This window comes from Ustilaginoidea virens, chromosome 2 (genome assembly GCF_000687475.1).
Source record: "Ustilaginoidea virens chromosome 2, complete sequence".
Lineage (NCBI taxonomy): Eukaryota > Fungi > Ascomycota > Sordariomycetes > Hypocreales > Clavicipitaceae > Ustilaginoidea > Ustilaginoidea virens.
The window spans coordinates 2,341,626-2,361,942 of NC_057317.1; the positions used below are offsets into that span (position 1 = coordinate 2,341,626).

Consider the following 20,317-nt stretch of genomic DNA (forward strand, 5'->3'; position numbering starts at 1 on the left):
AACGCAAACCGCACATTTGCCGCAGACATGAGGAACGATGCGATGACGAAAATTCAAGGGCTCTTTTTTTTTTTTTTTTTTTTTTTCTTTCTTTTTTTTGGACGGACGAGGGCGGATCCGCCGGCATGTAACAAAAAACGACTGGATAGAGTAATGGCGGTTTGCTTTGACAAATCCATGGCCAGCAGCAATAAACCCAATGAGCTATGAGCAATCTGACCGGGGATTTTCTGGTATCCCAGTGCCTGTGTGGCGATTCAACGACTGTCGGCGGCGAACCTCCTGGCGAGCCGTTCTGAACAACAGTTACCCCCCCCCCCCCAAAAAAAAAAAAAAAGGAGTAAAAGGACACACATTCAGCATCCGTTCAGGCATGGTCGAGGAAAATATCGTGACTTTTTTCATCAGTTTCTTTTGTAGCCCTTTTTGCTACGTGACATGCAAATGGTTTAACCGTCGCCACTCCAAGAGACCCAGAAACGCAAAAGAAACAAGCATTCGTCTTTAAAACATCCTCTTACTCCTCAACGATATTACCCTTTTCAGAAACGTACAAACCGTCCAAGAACTAGTGGCGCGTTTTGTTAGCATCTAGGTGTTATTCTGATCAAGGGGGGAGGAGAGCCACGAGAAAACATGCCACAAGGGCAGTTTGAGATGGAAGGGCTCGCTCCCCCACAGTCCAATGCCTCCCCCATCCCTCCCCCGCGAAATAAAGGAAAGAAAGAAAAGGCAAGGGTCGCCGAAATCGGCAAACAGCGCACATTGGGGAGACGTTACCTTTCGGATATCCTTGTTGCGGACCTTGCAGATTTGCTGAATGTCGGCAGCGCTCTGGGAGACTCGCTCCAAAGAGTTGCCCGACAGGACAAGCTCATCCTTCTGGTTCTTGGACAATTCAACATCGACGCCCTCCTGCATGACGACTCGTCGAACAATCTTCTCGCCAATAAAGTTTCGGATCTCAACCTCCCACAAGCCCGTCTCCTTGCTCTTGTCCAGGTTCACGTTGATGGGAAAATGCGCGTACACGTATCTCATCTTGTACTTGAACCCCTTTGTGACACCTACAACCATGTTGTGGATGATCGATCGCACAGTCCGCAGGGTGGCAACATTCTTACGGTTGCCATGGTGGATCTCGATCGAGACGGTGTTTTTCTTGGGGTGGGCGAAGTTGACGGCCAAGTGGCCGAGGTCCTTGACGAGCTTGCCTGCAAGAGAGAGAGAGAGAGAGAGGCGTAGTCAGTGATTACGGCTCTCATCTGGATCCATTTCCTATGGGGAATGCACGCTGCACTTGGTGGACGCGGGGAACGTCATACCTCGGGGACCCTCGACGGTGACAATTCTGGTCTTGATGGAAACCTTGACTGCAAGGAAATACACGTCAGTGGTTTCGTCCACACATGTCTCCAAGTATCCCCAAACTCAATGTACCGCCGCATTCGATCGATGAGAATTTCCCGTGTAGCCGTGGCAGCCGCTGGACGTTTGTGAGACATTCGCTCGTGATTCGAACATGGCAGTCCTCCTTGTCCTTTGGGGCGAAATCACATCGTCGTGGCTGGCTGGCGCACAGAGGAGATTGTCAAGTCCTCGAAAGCAGCTGTATTGTTGGGGGCGTTCCGAACAAAGAGGATTGATTTTGAAAATGGTGGTGGGGGGGGAGAGTGGCCTACGCACCCCCTTCGGGGATCTCAAGGAGCTCCTGAGAATGAATGTACTTCATCCTGCCGGTCGTGATTTGGGCAATGCTCGGTGGGTGAGGTTGTCGAGGGTCGTCGGGGCGGCTATCACGACGAATTGTTTGGCGAAATCGTGTGGGCGGGAAAACTTCTAGGGCTAGCTGCACGTGAGCGGCAGAGACTGCCATCCGAGGTTTTTCCAGCGGGAGGCTCATTCGGGTTTGGTGGGCTTGGTGGGTTTGGTAGGCTTGCTTGGTTGTGAGTGGGGGCGTGCGGAAGTCGCAAGCAAGCGAGCCTTCCCAAGTCCCGACGCCGCACGTGACCACGTACGGTAGATGGCCGTAATTCCGGCTTCCACGTCTCGTTCTGTTAAAGGTACTCCGTAGAGGGGAAGCGGAAGCTGGTCCTCATGATGATGTGAAGCATTTTTGGTTCGTCTCTTTTGATTCTGGTACGGGGTAAGGAGTAGGACAGGTCACGCACGTTGCAAACAAAGCATCCCGGGCCGTGTTCAAGGCACTTGCAAAGGCACTTGTAAAGGCACTTGCTCAACTGCCCCTGGCCCGCAAGTGCAAGTGGCAGGCAGGTACGGTCCAGGCAGGTACGGTCCAGGCAAGAACGGTCAAGTGCGACAGATGCAGTTTACGGCAAAGCTTCAATGTTGCTGTGGAGCTCCGGCAGTGCCAGTACGTCAGCGTGCTGGGAACTGGACGGAGGCACCAGCCCCACCCCCAGACAACTGAACCACCAGCGCCTCGGGACGAGAAGCCAGACCAGACAATTCCCAATCCTCAAAGCAAGCTCCCACCAGCTATATCAAACCACCAGGCCCGTCGGCACAAGAACCCAAGCCATCCATCCCTCTCGCCGCTGCTCCCACTCGCCGCATCGCCAAAAACTAGCTCGCAGCACAGGCAAACGAAACCCGCGGTCGTCTGTGCCGCACAACCCTCGTTCCTTCGCTCCGTCAGCCCGCCATGTCGTACTTCTTCTCCACTCCAGTCGACATCGACGTCGTCCTGGACGATGCCGACGACCGGTCCATGGTCGACGTCAAGCTCGACAAGAACCGCCGCGAGAAGGCGCCCCTCTACATGGACGGCGAGTCGGTCAAGGGCGCCGTTACCGTGCGGCCCAAGGACGGCAAACGCCTCGAGCACACCGGCATCAAGGTCCAGTTCATCGGCACCATCGAGATGTTCTTTGACCGCGGCAACCACTACGAGTTCCTCTCCCTGAACCAAGAGCTCGCCGCCCCCGGCGAGCTGCAGCACCCGCAAACCTTTGACTTCAACTTCAAAAACGTGGAGAAGCAGTACGAGTCGTACAACGGCATCAACGTCAAGCTGCGGTACTTTGTTCGCGTCACCGTGTCCCGGCGCATGGCCGACGTCATTCGCGAAAAGGACATTTGGGTCTACAGCTACCGCATCCCGCCCGAGATGAACAGCAGCATCAAGATGGACGTGGGCATCGAGGACTGCCTGCACATCGAGTTTGAGTACAGCAAGAGCAAGTACCACCTCAAGGACGTCATTGTCGGCCGCATCTACTTTCTCTTGGTGAGGCTCAAGATCAAGCACATGGAGCTGTCCATCATCCGGCGAGAAACCACGGGCGCCGCGCCGAACCAGTACAACGAGAGCGAGACTCTGGTGCGCTTCGAGATTATGGACGGCTCGCCGTCGAGGGGCGAGACGATACCCATCCGCTTGTTCCTGGGCGGCTTTGACCTGACGCCCACGTTCCGGGACGTGAACAAGAAATTTTCAACGAGATATTATCTCAGCTTGGTTCTGATTGATGAAGGTCTGTCTTGTCTGTCTCTGTTCTTCCCCACATCACACCCCCAGCGACATGTGCGTTCCGTAACAAGGACTTTGCGCTGTTCCTCTGACTTTTCGTTGACATTTCCTGCAGATGCCCGTCGATACTTTAAGCAGTCGGAAATCATTCTATATCGCCAGGCCCCTGACGGTCTCCCTGAAACCTCTGGTGGTGGTCTCCAGCCTCTCCCAGCTCCCAATGAAGCCAAGATAGCCTCTGCTCACGCATAGCTTCTGCCATGGAACCCTTCTTCCTTGACCCAACTCAATCTTCATCTCCGAACAGTCCTCTTCCTCACAGCCTTGCTCCGAACAATCTTCCTCATCAGTATCCTCCTAAGCTTCTTCCACGGCTTTCCAAACTAAACGTGCGGCTTGTGCAGTTTCCTCATCGATTAGTTAGTTCTAGTTCTGTCTCCAAGCTATTTTCTTTAAGCTAACTATTAACCATCTATCTCTAAATCAGTCGTTTCCAAAGGAGTGGCAATGGCGAGTAGTATAGACTTGCGAATATAAGGCCCTGGAGTTAGAAAGGGGGATGTAAATTGTTATATCGGGCTCATGTCATTTCCTTTGCACGCTGCGCAATATGTATAATACGATCAAGGCCATGACGACCAAAAGGTACCTACCCAGTTCTACATAGGGCGCGCACGTAGTGCAACGTAGTGTTGGATCGGTTGAGCAAAGATATGCTGATTGACAGCGAGCTAGGAAGGAAGCCAGCCGTGGTTGACGGCGCAAATCCTACCGGAACATGCTTAGCCACTGCCCGGCCTCTTAAGCCACTCTTCCACATGTACAATAGCCCTGTTTTAGTCAACAAAGGTGTCGAGGGCCTTTGCAGATGGGCGATGCCGGGCATCTACCGTATCGCGACGGTGGTGATCGATGGCCAAGGCACACTGTACGATCATACAAGGTCCGTCGCAGCGGAGGGCAGCGGAGGCGTTTTGGAAAATGGATTCTGGCATGCTGCTGGCCGGCAGGCAAAACATAGCTCATCTCCGCTCGTGGCCAATCAATCTGAACCCTTTACATGCTACATAATGTGCCCCAGGTAATCTAGTCGGCAACCCGCATCCGCCGGGAGCGCTTCTCCCCACGAGGCTTGTGACGTGCGCTTGCTTCCCACACCCCCCCCCCCCCCCCCCCCCCCCCCTCCTTGCGTGTAACTACAGTTCCATCACGTCGCTTGCCTCAAACCCGAACTGGTTGTTATGAATTGCCGCAATCCTGTCCAGTTCATCCTGATACTGTTTGCGGATGTCACCAAGCGACACCACTTTGCGCTTGCTTCCGCCAAGTCCGTTTCGGTCAAGTGCTGGTGAGCCTTCGTCGAATATCCACGCTTGCTTGGGATCCACGCAACTGAGCGCGTTGATGAGCACCAGGTACTGCTGAGTGATGGAGGTGTCCAGGATATCGTCGCCGACGGGCCTGTCGCCTTCTCCCGTGAGTTGCAGTTTCTGGATCCGATCCAGGAGAACCGACGCGGCCCCTCGGTAATTGTTTCGCTTGATGCGCCACGAATAGAGCACCTGATGGTAAGGAAATCCGGCCGTCACGTCCGTGGCGTTGCGGCAATGCGAGGCCAGGATGTCGTCGACGTCTTGCTGCATCCCGGGGAAAGGTAGCGAGACCAGTTCGATGTTGTGTCGAGTTTCGCACATTTTGTCGACAAGCTTCCGAAGACCCGAGCGCCTCAGGGCGTCGTCTTGGATCAGCAGCAGGCTGGTATGGGCCAGCTCGAACTGGCAGGTGGCCAAGGCAGCGTTGAACAAGCGGCTTAGCATCTCGACCTTCGTCGCTGACGTCTCTTTAGACGTGCCGAGGAACTGTGTGGCTAATCTGGCAAAGTCCACGACGTATGAGTACGCTTTATGCGACTCGTAGAGGGCTACGACGTGGGAGTAGTACATCGCTTGTCCACGGTTGAGCAGATTCCACTCGGCCTCTCCTAAAAGGCCGCAGCTGTGCCTGTCGCTTGGTACGTTTTCTGTGCCTTTGCAGTTGAATCAGTCTGGGGCGTGCCACACACGCGCGCAGGAGGTGACTTACCCATTCCGATCGCGGCTTTCCTGAAACTCATGGCCGCTGATTCAAGGTCATTCAACGCTAGATGGACACGTCCGAGAACGTAAACTGAAAAGGGATTCTGGTCACCGAAAGGGATGACTTCCAGTGCAAGATCGGCCCGTCCTTGCTTGATAAGCGCACACTGGATGAGCGCGGGTGAAACTTCAACGTCGCTGTCGGGGGCGCAAAGGTTGGATATGAGATCAGTGATGCCACTAGAGAGAGGCTCGTTTTTGTCGCTGAAGCCGAGAAGATGGCCTAGGTTGGTTGTCAAAGCCGTCACTGTCTGCGAATCAACACTGCCCTTTTTCGTCAGTGGCAATGTCCGATCAGTTTGAGAAACAGGGACAGAGAGCTCGGTGCGGGCAAGCCACTTAAGAAGCTCCAATCTCTTCAAGGCGCCTAGTAGCTTCCTGAAAACGGACCCGACGTCGAGTCTGTTATGCAGAGCGTCCTCCTCGTTGTCAAACTCAAACTCCATGTGCACCAGCAGGATTAGCTGGCTGAAACATATGTTCCATTGGAGCTCTATGTCGTCTTGGACTCCTTTGATGATCAATTTCTGGCCAAACTCGGTCAAAGGATAACGAAGATGTCTTCTCGTGGCTCCGGCCGGCGCTGCAATGAGGTCTAGAAGGTGCGAGTACAAGGTGTCGGTGACGAGGGCAAAATTTGTGCCCAGCACTTCGACTACCTGGGTGCAATCGTCATCCGTGATACCGCGCCAGAAGCCTGCCTTGTCCGAGAAGTACTGGATGCGCTCAAGATCCGTCTTGGTTGACTCTTCGAACATCTCGTGTCTTAGAGCAGCTTGTGCCAGTTGGATATAATTGTCGGAAAGTCCTTCCACAAACGACAACGCAGAGCTCACGAGGGCTGCTTGTTGCGCATCTTCGTCGTCTGCCAAAGATTGATTGTGGTACAGCTGTTCCAAGTCACTACATCGCCTGACGGCAGAAACGAGATCGGTGCAAACGACCCATGCCATGTCCGTTTCCGAGTCAAAGGCCAGTCCGATAGCCTCTTCGCGTTGGCGATCGAGCTCTGTGAGCAGTCTGAAAAATCGACGCCATTGGGTTTCGTTTGACCCTCTAAACTGCTCATAATCCATGGCCCCGGACGAGCCTCTGTCCAAGGACGCAGTGGCTCCCAGCACCGAACAGATGGATTCGGCGAGACCGCGGCCTTTGGCGCCCTCCTTTGGCGCCCCGAGACCGCGTTCGTATATCGAGAGAGCGGTTTCCAGTGTCGCTTTTGTGAATCGTCCAGGTTGCAAGATATAACTGCTCCACTTCTCCGTGACGTCTGTGAAGTCGCAAGGACCGGAACTTTGTACTGGGGAGACTCCCGAGCTAGGACATACTCCGTCCCAGTTTTTCTCCCACGACTCCGTCATGTTCTTGCGGTCCAGCTCTAGTCTTTGGACCCTGTAGGTCAAGTTGTTCTTCCACAGGGTCCATAAGTTGATCGGACCCTCCGTTGGTGATGTAACAATGAAGTCGGCCAGTGTCCAAATATCTGATAGCGAAGGAGGCAATGGTATCAATGCGGTTTTTGGGAATAAGTCATCCACAAGGACAGTATGGGCATCCTTGGCTATCACTTGCCAGAATTTGAACTCGCCCGGACCAATAGGTGAATAGGTTGCGCATATTCTTTGCCCTCTACTTCTACCAACAATCTGAACCAGTCGTGACTGCGAAGGATCAATTAACCACTTCCCCGTGTCTTGGGCCGCCCTTTCAACTTTCAACAGGTCGCCGGTGTAGAGAATCTGGCCATTGTCCACGTTCCATATGCGAATTCGGTGGTCTAAGCAGACAGTTACGGCGAACAGGCAGCCCTCCAGCCCAAAGTCGGTGACTTCAACGGAAGCGGCGGCGCTGTATTCCATGTTCACCTTGCCGTATTTGATTGTATGGTTTCCCTGAAACGGTAGTAGACTGCGCAGGTTCTGGGCCCAGCCTTGCACGTTAAAGAAAGACTCTTTCCACCCGCCGGGAGATGCTGCATTCCAAATATCAGAACAAGGCAAAATAAACAATCGAGGAACAACAAGGAAGGGGGACAAAAAATAATCTCTTCCAACTTACAGTCATCATTCTTTGCCTTGTCCAAGCGGATCATACCTCCATCACTGGCTGTTATAAGCAGAATGTCGGCCGTCACAGCGACCAGTCGATGCGGGCTCTTGAAGCTAAGCCCAGCAGGTGAATGGACCTTGCATAACTCAGGCAGCACTGCATCGATTGCGGCCCTCTTTCTGAAGAACTCGGGTCGCAACGTAAACGTATACAGTTGCGACGTTTGGTCCAAAACAAATACACAAAGCGCATCGTGCTCCTCCGGATCGGAAAAGGCCACACAGCCGGTCATTAAAGGCACATCAAAGTTGAAATTCAGGATCAGAGGCGAGTCGGGCGATTTTTCTTCCATGCAAACATCGACAGCGCGGATGCTCAACACCGTATCATCCTCCAGGACTCGCCACAGAAGACTACGCGGAGTGTGATGCCATTTTCGATGATAGATGGATGCTGTCACAGCGAGATTCTTGGATCGGAAAGTCGTCTCATCGTCGATAGGTGTGTCATCAGTGATGCGTCGTTGGTTGCGGCTGGTGGCAGCCTTGGAGGACACTCGGATGTTGACAACAGACGAGGGCGCAGGGGGTTCGAGGTTTAAGCGTGTCTCTTTGAAGAGATACCGGATCTCGCCTGAGTCCATGTCGCCTCCATAAAGCGATCTCGGGTCCAGCGATGGCGGGGAATAAATAGAGGCGGATGAGTGATGAGGTGTTTCGCTCTCCACTGTTGAAAGCGACAGACTCTGCTTCCGTTGGTTGGCCTACGTAAATACGTACGGCGCGGCAGAATTTCGAAACTTTCGAACTGGGGGACCCACCACCGCACTAGCCCAAAGGGGAAATCAGCTTGTTGACATGATGTGCAACAAACAGGTCTGTGACAAGTCCTGTCTTCGGACCGAACTCGAAGTTTGAACTGTACAGTTATAGTCGAGCGATTTAGATGGATACCAAGTTCTACATCAACAGTCTCAACAGTGCAAGGAGTGTTGTAACGACATTTTCTTCGTTTTGAAACGACCATGTTAAGATGCCTTCTGAATGGAGGAAAAGACGCAAAAGGCCCGGTTCGGACAACAAAGACACCACGCATCCAGAGGCAACACATCAACTGGATTGAAGCGCATATCAACGGTGGTGGATGATTTGTCACAGCCAGATCAAGTTACACTGAGAATGCAAAAACGCCAGACTGTATGCGAGCATCGCTTCCGAATCCACACATCATCATGATCGGGGCCCTCCCAACATCCCCCCCCCCCCCCCCCCCCCCCACCGTCTAATCTTTCTCCATATCCTTTGGCGCAGGGTCTCCGATACCGTCCTCGTTAATTGCAAAAAGCGTGTCGCTCTCAGGAAGACATGGGCTGTCGTAGATCTTTGCAATTCGTGTCTCGCCACGTCCCTTCTTCAGACTGATACGAGTCGTGCTGGCGTGTGCGATAATGTTACCTCCAATAGGTTTTTTCGGATCTGGATTGAACATGGCGCTAGGGCCTCCATCCACCTGTGCAACGACTTGATTCGTTATCACCACAGCGATTCCGAACTCATCCGCTAATCTCTGCAGCATCCGCATGAACTTGGCCAGATGCGTTTGTCGGTTGGAGAGTTCTCCGCGACCGCAGAAATCTGTTCTGTACAGAGATGTGGCGCTATCAACCACAAGGAGGGAGAACCGCGTCTCACACATCATGGCTGCCGCTTGATTCAGCAGTTGCAGCTGATGATCTGAGTTGTAAGCGCGAGCATAGGCCACATTGTCAAGCACCTCCTCTCCCGACAAGCCGAATCGATTGGCGACGGCAAGCAGTCGAACGGGCCGGAAGGTGCCTTCTGTGTCAATGTAGAGACATTTGCCCTCCCCTCCACCCATATCGAATGGAAGTTGGCAAGTGACGGCCAGCGTGTGACAGATCTGACTCTTTCCGGTGCGAAACTCCCCAAACAACTCTGTGACTGAGCCCGTCTCGATCCCGCCCGCCAGAAGGGTGTCCAAGTTTTTTGACCCAGTCGTGATAGAGATCAATTCACTACGGCGTTGATGCATCTCTGTAGCTGTTGTGAAGCCCATGGGAACGAGTTTGGAGGCTATTTTGTTAGGTCAGCTATGCAGCGAAACGCGAGCCCAAGGGGGCTTTTCAACCAACCTTCTCCCAGTATCTTTATTGCCTTTTGTTCCGAAATACCCTTGATTTGCTCAAGCATTCTTCGAGGGGTGTATGCCACGGATTCGACAGTGTTAAACCCGCCATCCATGACGAGTTGAATGTCTCGCTTCGTTAGCCCAGCTATTCCCTGCAATTTTGATTCAATCAGATTCAATTTCTCTCTCAAACGTTTTGGGGCGGCTTGGAGGTAGTTACCTCCAATGCTGTGAGAGGAGTTGGCGCCCCGGGCCCAGTCATACCGCCCTCCTCCGCCGTTTGAGCCTCTTCATATTCCTCGGCCATTCTGGACCAGATAGTTGCAATGCGTAGGGTAAAAGGCTGTGGTACGAGAGATTTTTCAGGCCGCCTGGAATTCAGTACGGAGGTTACGAGTTGCCTGCTGCAATGTGAGATTGATGACAGTTGTTGTTGCATGAGTGGCGGCCAAGACGCGGCCAAGACGCGCCTCCTCCAGGCATCAACATCTCGCGCATACGCCAGATCACGTGACCATTTCCGGAACTGGCTAATTAAGTCCGGAATTTCGCGAAATATCAACGTGGCGTGCAAGCTTATCATCTTCTTGAGAGGCTTGCATCATTTCATCATTACAGCTCTGTTAATGTACAATCATCCGCATATGCCACACATACTTCCGATCCCTCGCTACTGCATCCATCGTTGCCGTGCATCATTATAAGTTCTGAAGGCTTTTGTGCATTCCAAACGCCATGTAGTAATCTATAACCTCCGTCTCTATTTCATTCGATGGCAACGCGGCGCAATTCAGGCTTCTTTGCCTTGGGTACATTCACGCGCAAAAGGCCGTCTTGAAATCTGGCCGAAACACTGTCGTGATCAACGCGGTTGGGGAAATTGAAACTTCGAGAGAATTCGCCTGTGCTGCGCTCAGCGAGCCAGTACTTGGCGTTATCGACGGTCTTCGTTGCGTCGGGCCCTGCAATCTCAGGTGTGATGCTGGTAGGCGTTGCAGGTGAATGGTCGGCATCAGACCACTCCTCGTCCTCGACGTCTTCAACAGTTGCTTGTCTCCGGTTTCTGCGCGACTCAGCTTCCGACAGAAGACCTTCAGCCTGACTTTTCGGCGCTGTGCCTGCATCATATCTTCGCTCGGCTTTTCCTCGAATCTGAATTGTTTGAGGCTCAGTGAATTCGATGCTGACATCTCCCTTGTTCAACCCTGGAAGTTCGCCGTAAAGCTCATATGAGTCGGCTGTTTCAAGGACGTCAAACTTGGGCTGCCATTGTGGTAGCGCAGATTGATGATGACTGCTTTTGGAGTTGGCATGGCGAGTGTACGAGTCATAATCATCAAGAAGTCGGAAGAGGGGAGTGAAGGATTTGTCCTGGTTGTAATAGGCTCGTGGGAAGAATGCCATTGTGAAGGTGTGTTGTGGGGGCGAGTTTGAGGAGTGAAGTGATGGGTAGTGTTTGAACACAAGAGGAAGTTGTTGTTGTTGTTGTTGTTGTTGTTGTTGCTGTTGTTGCTGTTGTTGCTGTTGTTGCTGTTGTTGCTGTGTGTGAGGTGTGTGTGAGATGAGGCAGAGTAAAGAATTATGGGATCAAGGCTGATGCTATATACTTGGCAAAGAAGGCATTCCAGAAGGTGCCTGAAACACGCAGACACTCGCAGAACAATGTAGGAAGCCACCAGACGAGACGCATTACGCTATTCCTGGCTGGCAGCTGTCATTACGCCCACCAGCTCAGAGAGCATGATGGTTGCTGGTGGAAGGTGCTGGAAACTTGGAGAGTGTCGATTACAGGAGGTACTTTTTGCAGCGCCGAAAAACCCACCAAGCCCTGTGGTTGACCCTCGAAGGCACGATGTGGCATTCTATCCCAGAATTGCTGCAAAAGATCATTCCCGTCAATAACCAATAACGCTTCAATCACGCAATGATGGACCAAAACTCAATGCCGACTCATTCATCAGGTACTCTGGGGCCCGTATGTAGGTACTTTGTATTAGAAGATAGTGGGTAACGGCTGGGTGCATGTACCTCCGTACGGAGTCAGCCTAGGTTCCAGCCGCATTATGACGTCATACTCACAAAGACTTCCAAGGTCCCACCGCGATGAGTATATTCACAACTACTACAGCAGCTTATATGCACCATCGGGTCATCATCTGTTGCGAACAGCATCGCCATTCATAAGCCATCCTCAGCTGACCAAATCCTGCGCCAGAAGAATCACAATGAATAAGCGTAGACTCGGGCGTGTGTGTCCTCTCTGCTGACTAACTCATAATAAATACCACGTTTTAAACATATTCCACGTAATTCGTTCCAAAGCCAAGAAAACTCCAAAGCGAATGGATCAATCCATGAAGAGCGTCCGAGATGAAGGTCACGCCGCAACCAACTTCTGTAATTCAACCAATATCCAAATCCGTATTCAGCCGATATGCATCCGCGACCCGAGTGCCGCAATCCTGTCGCAATCCTGCCGCAATCCTGCCACAAAGGTAGACACACAAGTCCCACAACCTGAGCTTGGCCCTCAAGGCATGGCTTGGTTCTTGCCGGCTCTGATGAGCAGCTTTGCACGAGTCATGTTGTGAACGCCTTGCCTCTTTCTTTTGGACGGGCAGGTGCCGTGTCGCTGAAGTAGTCTCGGTAACTCATTTGCTACTCATAATGAGCTGGAGGTGAATGCAGAGGCATGAAATTCATTGGCGCTTGCAAAGAAGCACCTGGCAGCGAGGATCTTTGTATCCGATTGAAGAGACCAATCAGCCTTCGACCAACAGATGGTTCTAGTTCGGTACCATCTCTGGCAATCTTCACCTCCCTATTTGAATTCCAGGGATTGCGTAGGCCCCTGGCGCGGAAGAAAGGCAATCGGATAGTAGATAACCATTCCAGCTTGAAAGGTTTGCCCCAGACCTTGGCATCTTCATCCACTGCAAGGCTGCAAGTACTCTCCACCTCATTTTCGCTGGCTGGAATTGCCTCGGAGTCATCTCGCTCAGCCTCCCAAAATATCGTTCCTCTAGCAGAGTCGTCGACTATCTTGCCTCGGGGGGTAAAGTCGGTTGCATCTGTGCGAGTTGCGTTGGTGACATCGACTTCGTCCGCAGCCAAGGGGGCCTTCGGTGCAAACTCGATCGCTGCTGCCGGATCTTGGTTGGTTTCCGATCTCATACGCGCGTATCCAAAATATTCGCCAGATTTGTTTGCAGAAAATATAAGATACACGCTGTCGGCGGTCTGGTTTGATATGTTGGCAATAGAATCCGTGGTGACTATTCGTAGATTTACTTACTCGGAATGCATTATTCAGATTATCTTCGTTGTGAGACTGAGTCGCCCAAACACCAGTTTGTACGCTCAAGTCGAGATCTTCTGTGGTCAAACTTTTCAAGATGAAAAACCTATCTGTGCGTTGCTGGCGTCGAGAATCCAGTTGGGGTTCAGGCGAATCCGGGATAAGAGAGCCAGAATGTGCAGTGTCGCTCTCTGTCACAGCCTTTGCAACTTGTTGCTCGACACCTACTTCACTGAACGCCGTAGCCGTAGCCGTAGCCGTAGCCGTAGCCGTAGCCGTAGCCGTAGCCGTAGCCGCCGCCGGTCCGGTTGGGGCAGCTGTTCCTGTAGATCCTTCCACAGAATTTTTACGTAGTCGGCAGACGAGTCGGACAGATTGAAACTTGGAATCTTGAAGCCTGAGCTGTGCGGCAGAGCAAGTAGGTCCGTCCCGGAAATTAGCGAATGCACAGTTGCTCTTTGAAATAAGGAACAGAGATTCAAGCCCAGATGTCCCTTTGAAAATGTGCTGGACCAATGCCATCAAGTCTGTCTGTGGAGGCAAGTTACCAACCCAGAGGGCGTGGCCTAACTACCCGGTCAGCAAAGGCTCATGAGCCCGTACTTTTTAGCAATCATCTTACCGCTCTGTCGTGGTTTACGAGGTGGCCCGCGAACGGTTTTTTGCTTGGTCGATGAACTGCCTAAACTCCTTCTTAATTCCAAGGGTGTACTTGAATGAGCTACAAGTACATGCCTACCTCGGCTACTCTGTGCTTTACTTGGTTTTCCCGTTGGAACATATCGTCCGGTCGTAACGTTGGTATGAATTGCCGGCGGATATGCAGCCAATTGGGCACTCGCCAGATAGTAGTAGCCCGTATGAGATGGAGAATTCATCAACTGGTTTGGGTAGTAAAGCATGCTTTGACGATTGTGCATTTGTGGCAGATGGATAGGAGGGTAGTAATGCGGTGCATGGGCCGGGTGGACATAGTAAGGATGATTAGACATATGCAGCGACGGCCCGGCATATTGAGCCATGGAAAGCATTTCATGACCTGTGGGTGCTGCTATCGAGTGATAAAATTGTGGATGACCACCAAAATACTGGTTCGCCTGTTGTGGGCGGTAATGAAAGTTTGGCAATGCATTGTTTATTGAAGCCATGTCAAAGGCTTCTAGTTGGCCCTGTTCTGACAACTTCGAGGTCATTGTTGCTTGACTGTCAAGAGGTTGCCGCGATGAAGAGAGCTGGTACGCGTGTTCTGGTTGAGTGGATTGATTTCTGTCCGTGACAGTCGCCGATGACTTCACGCGATCAGTCGGGATTTGCCTTGTTGTCGTTGTTGATGATGCCAGGGGCGAAGAGTCGAGTTGACTGGCGTCTTCTGCCGGATGTGCCATGTCCCGTTGCATCTGATGACTTTCCTCCAGTTTCTCCCCCATTATTCGCCAATTTTTGTACGACTTTAGGGGAAGGTTTGTCACCAAGTCAAGTCAGGTCGTCGAACGTGAACGTGAATCGTCAAACGGGAGAGTATATCGGCGAGCAGTTCAAGAACGTAATTGTGCTAATGTCACGACAAATCTCGTGTCCACAAAACACCAGCGGAACAAGTCCGAAACAAACTGCGCTATTTCTTTCCTCTTCATGGATCAAGTCCGTCGTTTGGAGCTTCAGGTCCTCGTTTGATACAATGATTAGTGCTCTGGAATAAGCAAGCGATTAAACGATAATCAACTGCGCTGCAATGTCACTTTAAGCATTGGAAGCAAGAAGTTATTACGTCCCAAAAAAGCCTGTGACTCCTTCCAGTTGTGTTGCAAAATATGCACCAAACGGTAAGAAGAGACGATGCGGGTGCGGCGGCAATGAATGGTTCGGGTTTCGAGATGTAAAAGGCCGCATAGAGTGAAAAAAAACGTGCGCAAACCCCTTGCCGAGGAGTCTCGGAAAATATCCAGTTCTGGTAGTCAAAGCCCAACAAAGGGCTCTGAATATAGTCTATGGGCCCAGATTCGGGGCCAGGAATGACAAGCAAATCGTCGAGGGCGGAAGAGACTCTGAGTCAACCATTTGCCAGGGCTCCTCGATCGCGACCAAACAAAGCTGAACAAGTCTGGTGAGTGTGAATGATAGGAGTGAGCACGCCAGGACCGCAACTTGGTAAACAACGACTTACGGCCCGAAGGGTCCGGCCTAACGGAGGATACTGCTGGGGTTACCTTGGGGGGGGATGGGGGGGGATGTCCAAAATATGCCAGGTAAACAAAGTATGGAGTCGGGCCATCCGCATCCAGATCTTAATCCCCAGGTTGAGACTACTTTGAGGGAGCCAACCCCGTGACCGACACAGGTTCGAAACAAGGACAGGGATGGGTGATGGGTACCTAAGACAGACACCTCTGTCCAAGCAAAATGGGGTTTATTTTGGGAAGGTGTGAGAGAGGTAGTAATGATAGATAGTTCAACCGCAACGACAAGCCTCGTCACGACTCCCGACGCTAGAGGTACGGACAGAATTCTCGCAGGCCCACGTCTGGCGAAAGAGCGGACAGATTGCCACTTGGACAGAGCCGTGACAATTGAATGTCTTTACTTTGGTCGGAATTCGCAGTTGGTCCAGCGAACCCTTCAATGCCGGAACAATAATCGCCAATGGAGACGAAACAACTCCTTGATTGACACACACACACACACACACACACACACACACACACACACACACATAAAGAGACGAGGGGTCATGCGAGGCTCACGGGGATCGAGTCGGGGGAAATCTGTAGCCTCAATCCGGTGTCAGTTTCGTCAGTTTCGTCAGTTTCGCGCTGAGCTAAAAAGATATTGATGGAAGTAATAAAGGGGCAGGCAGGCATAACAAACGCCCTCTGTCTCATCAAATGGTGATACTGGAAATCAAGGAGTAAAGTAAAATGTGTTCAAAACGGGGAACAGGAGAAGATGATGACGGTGAAAAGACTGTACTAGGAGGTACCTACTAGTTTAGATCCAGGACGGGAAGAAGCCAGCATGCATGCAGCAGGGAACTAACAGCGGCTGAGGGAACATTGTTGCGGACAATTTGCCACCCGTGATGATGAGGGATGGTCAGACGAAATAAAACCATTCGCTAAGCTGAGAAACGGGAAGGAACAGGGGGGGTTGCTGTCACTGCTGTTGGGCCGTTGATCAGAAACAAGCAGGCAGGTCGGGTGTGAGTGGCGACTTTGGTGTCGGTGGCCTCAACTTGCTTGCAGGACTGACTACATATGTTGCCTGCAGGACTCAATTTGCTTGCAGAACGGGGGCGTCGGGGCGTAGGGGCGTCTGAAAACTGAGAGGAGGGGGCACAAAATATCGATTCGACAGTGATGTTTGATAAGTACATACCAAACTAGAGAAAGGGGACATTCTGGACTTTCCCATCATGAGCTGCGGCAAGTTTTCAGTTTCTCGAACTTGCCAAACAAGACATCGATCGCAGTGCAGATAGTGCAGATGGGGCTCGCCAAGCCCCGTTATCGCTCATGTTACTCCGTAGGCAGGCGGTCGATTTGTATCCGCGCCCCTTGTCGATGGTTCGTTCCCTAGTGGGTACCGAGGGGCTTTTAGCTTCTTCGCACCCAGTCGGATTAGATATCCCTGTGCCACGGATGCCGATTGAATCGGGCATGACTGGGATGGATCTTGCAGCATATTGAGATTGACAGGTGCCTGAGCTACAGCTATGTATGTACGGACTACATGGAAGGCACCATGCGGTGGCAACTACCAGCCAGACCTGCCAAAGCACCAGACAATGCCAGTAATGGCCCACCCTGGTAAAGCAACGTAAGAGGCACCTATTGACCTCTAGGAGGCACCAGACCTATTGACAGTACCTGTTCCGGATTACCCCGTACTTTTGTCAATTGATCCATGTCCTTTTGAATACCTCAAGATACCAGGCCTCCTACCTGTTGACCCCAAGTCTGGCAAAGTCTTTGGGCAGGTTGAGAAATCCGCATCTGGCTGACCTATCAAAGCAGCGAGAACCGCCCACAGTTTTACAAATCAGAGGTATTTAATACGACTTCAAGTTCCGAAATTGGCTATTCGTGCCTTCATTTGCATTTCAAGAAGAGGAAACGGAAGGGGGAAAAGATTGAAGAAGCTTGCTCAGTGGGGCCGGGCCGCCTTGAAATTATTCGCAGCCCATGATTGGCGAATACGAACAACAGACAACAGACAGCAGACAGCAGACAACAGACAACAGGGAACCGAGGGCTGGAAAGCTATGCTGATTCGCATTGACGACTGCTCATGTCTGCTACTGCAGAGGTTGTAAAGGGCTGCCCGGCAGTGGGACTTCCCCCCACCCCCCCCCCCCCCCAGCACCAGCAGTTCAAACATCGACAGGAGCTAGCGGGTATATAGCGAAGTGCTGGCCAATTAAAATGCCTATTACTGAAGAAAGCACCCACCCACTCAATGAGAACCGGAGGTATCGCAGCCACGGCAGCACGAGCTAGAAGAAATTTATATCAGGTACAGAGCGTCACAGCTGTTTCTCACCTCGGATCTTTGCTCTTCTGCTCTAGTACAACACGTCACTTTGTCCAGAAATGGAATTTGCGGCCATGAAGATGGAAATATACCATGAATAATCCGGACGTGATATAGATTGATTCGCATCATACCCACGAAGCTCCGAATCCGTGTTTACGTGTAGCACCTTTTGGCGATGGACATTCTAAAACGACATCGGACACATAAAGTGACATCTTGGGATGCAAGAAAGTCGCCTTAGACAGCAAAAGGCTGAAAAAAAAGGGGTCACAGGCCCTTACTAAGGCCAAAAAAGGCAAGACTTGTCAACCTGGCCTGAACATGTCAGCATAATTATATTTTACCATGTTCGAGGGACAGCCAAGATGACTGACGTAACCATCAGGACGGCGTTGGCCACGGCACCAATATGTGGGGCGAGAGCCAGATTTTGTTGCCGTGACTTGTCAATTGAACCCATCAATAAGATCTTCGGTCTCATTTCGTTGCATTTTAAGAGGGGAAATGACATCAGCGACCAAGTTTTTTTTTCCTGGGCCATGTCTCGGGGACAGTGGATTGGATGCGAATGTTTGCTGTGGTCCGTATGAGCAGAGCAGTACGTGCTCCGTACTCTGGGTTCAAACCGCATATCTAGACCTCCCAGAGAGTTCGTCCTCGCATTTACTACCTACCTAGGTAGGTAGGCACCTCCTACCTACTTAGCTGCGTACCTAACATCACCGGAAATACCAGCTTCACCTCTTCCGCTGCGTCGTAGAAAAGCCAGCATGCTATGCAATTGCCGACAACTGCAACGAAATTTCATTTCAATTTAACTTAACTTAATTCCTTTTTTACCATCCCATGTCCCAGATAAGGCCAATCAAGTGAATATGGCATCCAGTAGAATAAAAACACCCGAGTCATCGTAGTGTAGGATTCAAGGCAGCTTTTCTGCAGCAGAAAACTAATTTGAAAAAAAAAAAAAAAAAAAAAAAAAAAAAAAAAAAAGGAGAACAAGAATTGAAAAAAAAAAAAAAAATCGGTGGGGGGAGGGGGCAGAAAAAGAAAAGACCATTCGCAAAGTTATGCGAGCTTGGCAATCATCTCAAACTCCATTTCATCCGAGGGAATGCCGGGAATAAGTAGCGAGGCTGCTTCGACGTGTCTGGTCCTCGTGCTGTCTAGCAGAACACCATCAACAGTGGGCACACCCTCTGCCAAACACTGACTCACTTTACAAAATGCGACCAATTTTCTCGTCAGAGTAGACGACGTAGGAGTCCAAGTCTTAATCCTGGTCGTGTCACGATGCTGATGTGGAGTTTAAAGCAAAGAAACGGGACCACGCGGCCTCCAGAGCCGACTCAGTCTACGTCCTCTGACCCAGCCAACCCTTGGTAACCCCTACCCCGAAAATAGGAAGCGAACAGAGGAGAATTCACAATCAGAGGGTATAAACACGCCCTCAAACCTTTTTCAGTTCATAAAGTCGGATCCATTCCCACTATATAAAAGGCAAAGTTATTGTACAAAACCGCGCGTTTATCGTTTCGTCAACAATGTTCAATCCTTCTTCATCGGCAACATGATCTCCTCAATTCCGTCTTTCGTGATAATGAGCATTTGTAACGCGTCGCCCACCTCGATATGACGTTCTACTGCGCCATCAAAGGCATCCTTGATAATCGTTTCGACTTGCGTTCGAGACAGTGGATAGCGCTCTCGTTCCTTCAAATCGTGTCCTTCACCGCTCCCGGGAATATACTGATTCTTAAAGTTGACCTGGTTGTCGAGGAAGGGCATGATCAAACTGCCCGCAGCGCCACCAGCTCGGCACTGCTCCCGTTCGTAGCTGCCAACAGGGTCGTAGGAGTACACGGCACCCTTCCCATCCTCATCAAGCCCCCCCAGCATGGCCGTGACGTAGTATGGGAAAAAGCGCTTTCCGTAAAGGATCGTTGACAGACGCTTCGCACAGGCATTCAATGTCATGGGTTTGCCATGACGATAGCGGTAGATTTTGCAGATGGTGTCGAGCTGATCTCTGAGGGCAGCGCCATCGGCAGCAAAGCCGCAAACAGAGAGTACAATATTGGCATCATCTTGTGACGAGTTTGAACCACCAATCTTGAAAACCTTGGGAGCCATGCGAGAGTTGATGCTGTAACCACTGGTGTGTCTGGTGTCCCCTGCCATAATAGTGAAATCGGCGCCTGCGATGCCCAACGTTGAACCGCCATTGTCGGTATACCTACATCGTATTAGAGTACAAGAAAGAAAAATGTCCACTTGAGGTTTACTTGGGGGTTATGCGTACGGGTTGAAGCGATGTTCTCGAGGTTCTCCGTTTAGTTTGGGGGTATCGGAGAAAGAGTAGTTAGGGCCGTTCATGACCGGGTTTTGGCTGAACATGGCTGCCATAATGGCAAGTTAACAATGACAAAGGTTCGGGAGGGCGCGCAATAGATCAACAGAAATGGGGGAGACGAAAGACTGTCAATTCCGTGGTGAGCCTGGTCAGTATTTATTGATGGAGGCGCGAGGTGACCAGCACTGTACACGTCGTCAAGCTTGCAGCCTTGTGACTCGTGAGCCTGAAGGGAAAGCTTGGGGAAGCTTGGATGACTAAGCCAAGAGGAGGCGGGCTCATCGTTTCCCCGATCAGGAAGTAACCTGTCC

The 20,317-nt window shown here is 51.4% G+C and overlaps 6 protein-coding genes across 6 annotated transcripts; 1 reads left to right on the forward strand and 5 right to left on the reverse strand.

The window, feature by feature from the left end:
* Nucleotides 1-517: 517 nt before the first annotated feature.
* Nucleotides 518-1,732, reverse strand: UV8b_02388 (uncharacterized protein; the record flags this gene model as incomplete). Its single annotated transcript, XM_043139886.1, has 4 exons — nt 518-568; nt 781-1,214; nt 1,326-1,373; nt 1,687-1,732. The coding sequence occupies 4 exons, from the start codon at nt 1,730-1,732 to the stop codon at nt 518-520; spliced, it is 579 nt and encodes a 192-aa protein (XP_042995820.1).
* A 933-nt stretch (nt 1,733-2,665) lies between these two features.
* UV8b_02389 (uncharacterized protein) lies at nt 2,666-3,745 on the forward strand (the record flags this gene model as incomplete). The annotated part of the gene is made up of 2 exons (XM_043139887.1): nt 2,666-3,497; nt 3,609-3,745. 2 exons carry the CDS (start codon nt 2,666-2,668, stop codon nt 3,743-3,745), a joined length of 969 nt encoding a protein of 322 aa, XP_042995821.1.
* Nucleotides 3,746-4,689: 944 nt separating this feature from the next.
* On the reverse strand, nt 4,690-8,320 carry UV8b_02390 (uncharacterized protein; the record flags this gene model as incomplete). The annotated part of the gene is made up of 3 exons (XM_043139888.1): nt 4,690-5,519; nt 5,576-7,600; nt 7,687-8,320. 3 exons carry the CDS (start codon nt 8,318-8,320, stop codon nt 4,690-4,692), a joined length of 3,489 nt encoding a protein of 1,162 aa, XP_042995822.1.
* A 638-nt stretch (nt 8,321-8,958) lies between these two features.
* On the reverse strand, nt 8,959-10,132 carry UV8b_02391 (uncharacterized protein; the record flags this gene model as incomplete). The annotated part of the gene is made up of 3 exons (XM_043139889.1): nt 8,959-9,770; nt 9,830-9,977; nt 10,046-10,132. The coding sequence occupies 3 exons, from the start codon at nt 10,130-10,132 to the stop codon at nt 8,959-8,961; spliced, it is 1,047 nt and encodes a 348-aa protein (XP_042995823.1).
* Nucleotides 10,133-10,590: 458 nt separating this feature from the next.
* On the reverse strand, nt 10,591-14,316 carry UV8b_02392 (uncharacterized protein; the record flags this gene model as incomplete). Its single annotated transcript, XM_043139890.1, has 5 exons — nt 10,591-11,364; nt 12,604-13,065; nt 13,121-13,689; nt 13,746-13,805; nt 13,863-14,316. The coding sequence occupies 5 exons, from the start codon at nt 14,314-14,316 to the stop codon at nt 10,591-10,593; spliced, it is 2,319 nt and encodes a 772-aa protein (XP_042995824.1).
* A 4,885-nt stretch (nt 14,317-19,201) lies between these two features.
* UV8b_02393 (uncharacterized protein) lies at nt 19,202-20,059 on the reverse strand (the record flags this gene model as incomplete). The annotated part of the gene is made up of 2 exons (XM_043139891.1): nt 19,202-19,889; nt 19,956-20,059. 2 exons carry the CDS (start codon nt 20,057-20,059, stop codon nt 19,202-19,204), a joined length of 792 nt encoding a protein of 263 aa, XP_042995825.1.
* Between the last annotated feature and the right edge of the window lie 258 nt (nt 20,060-20,317).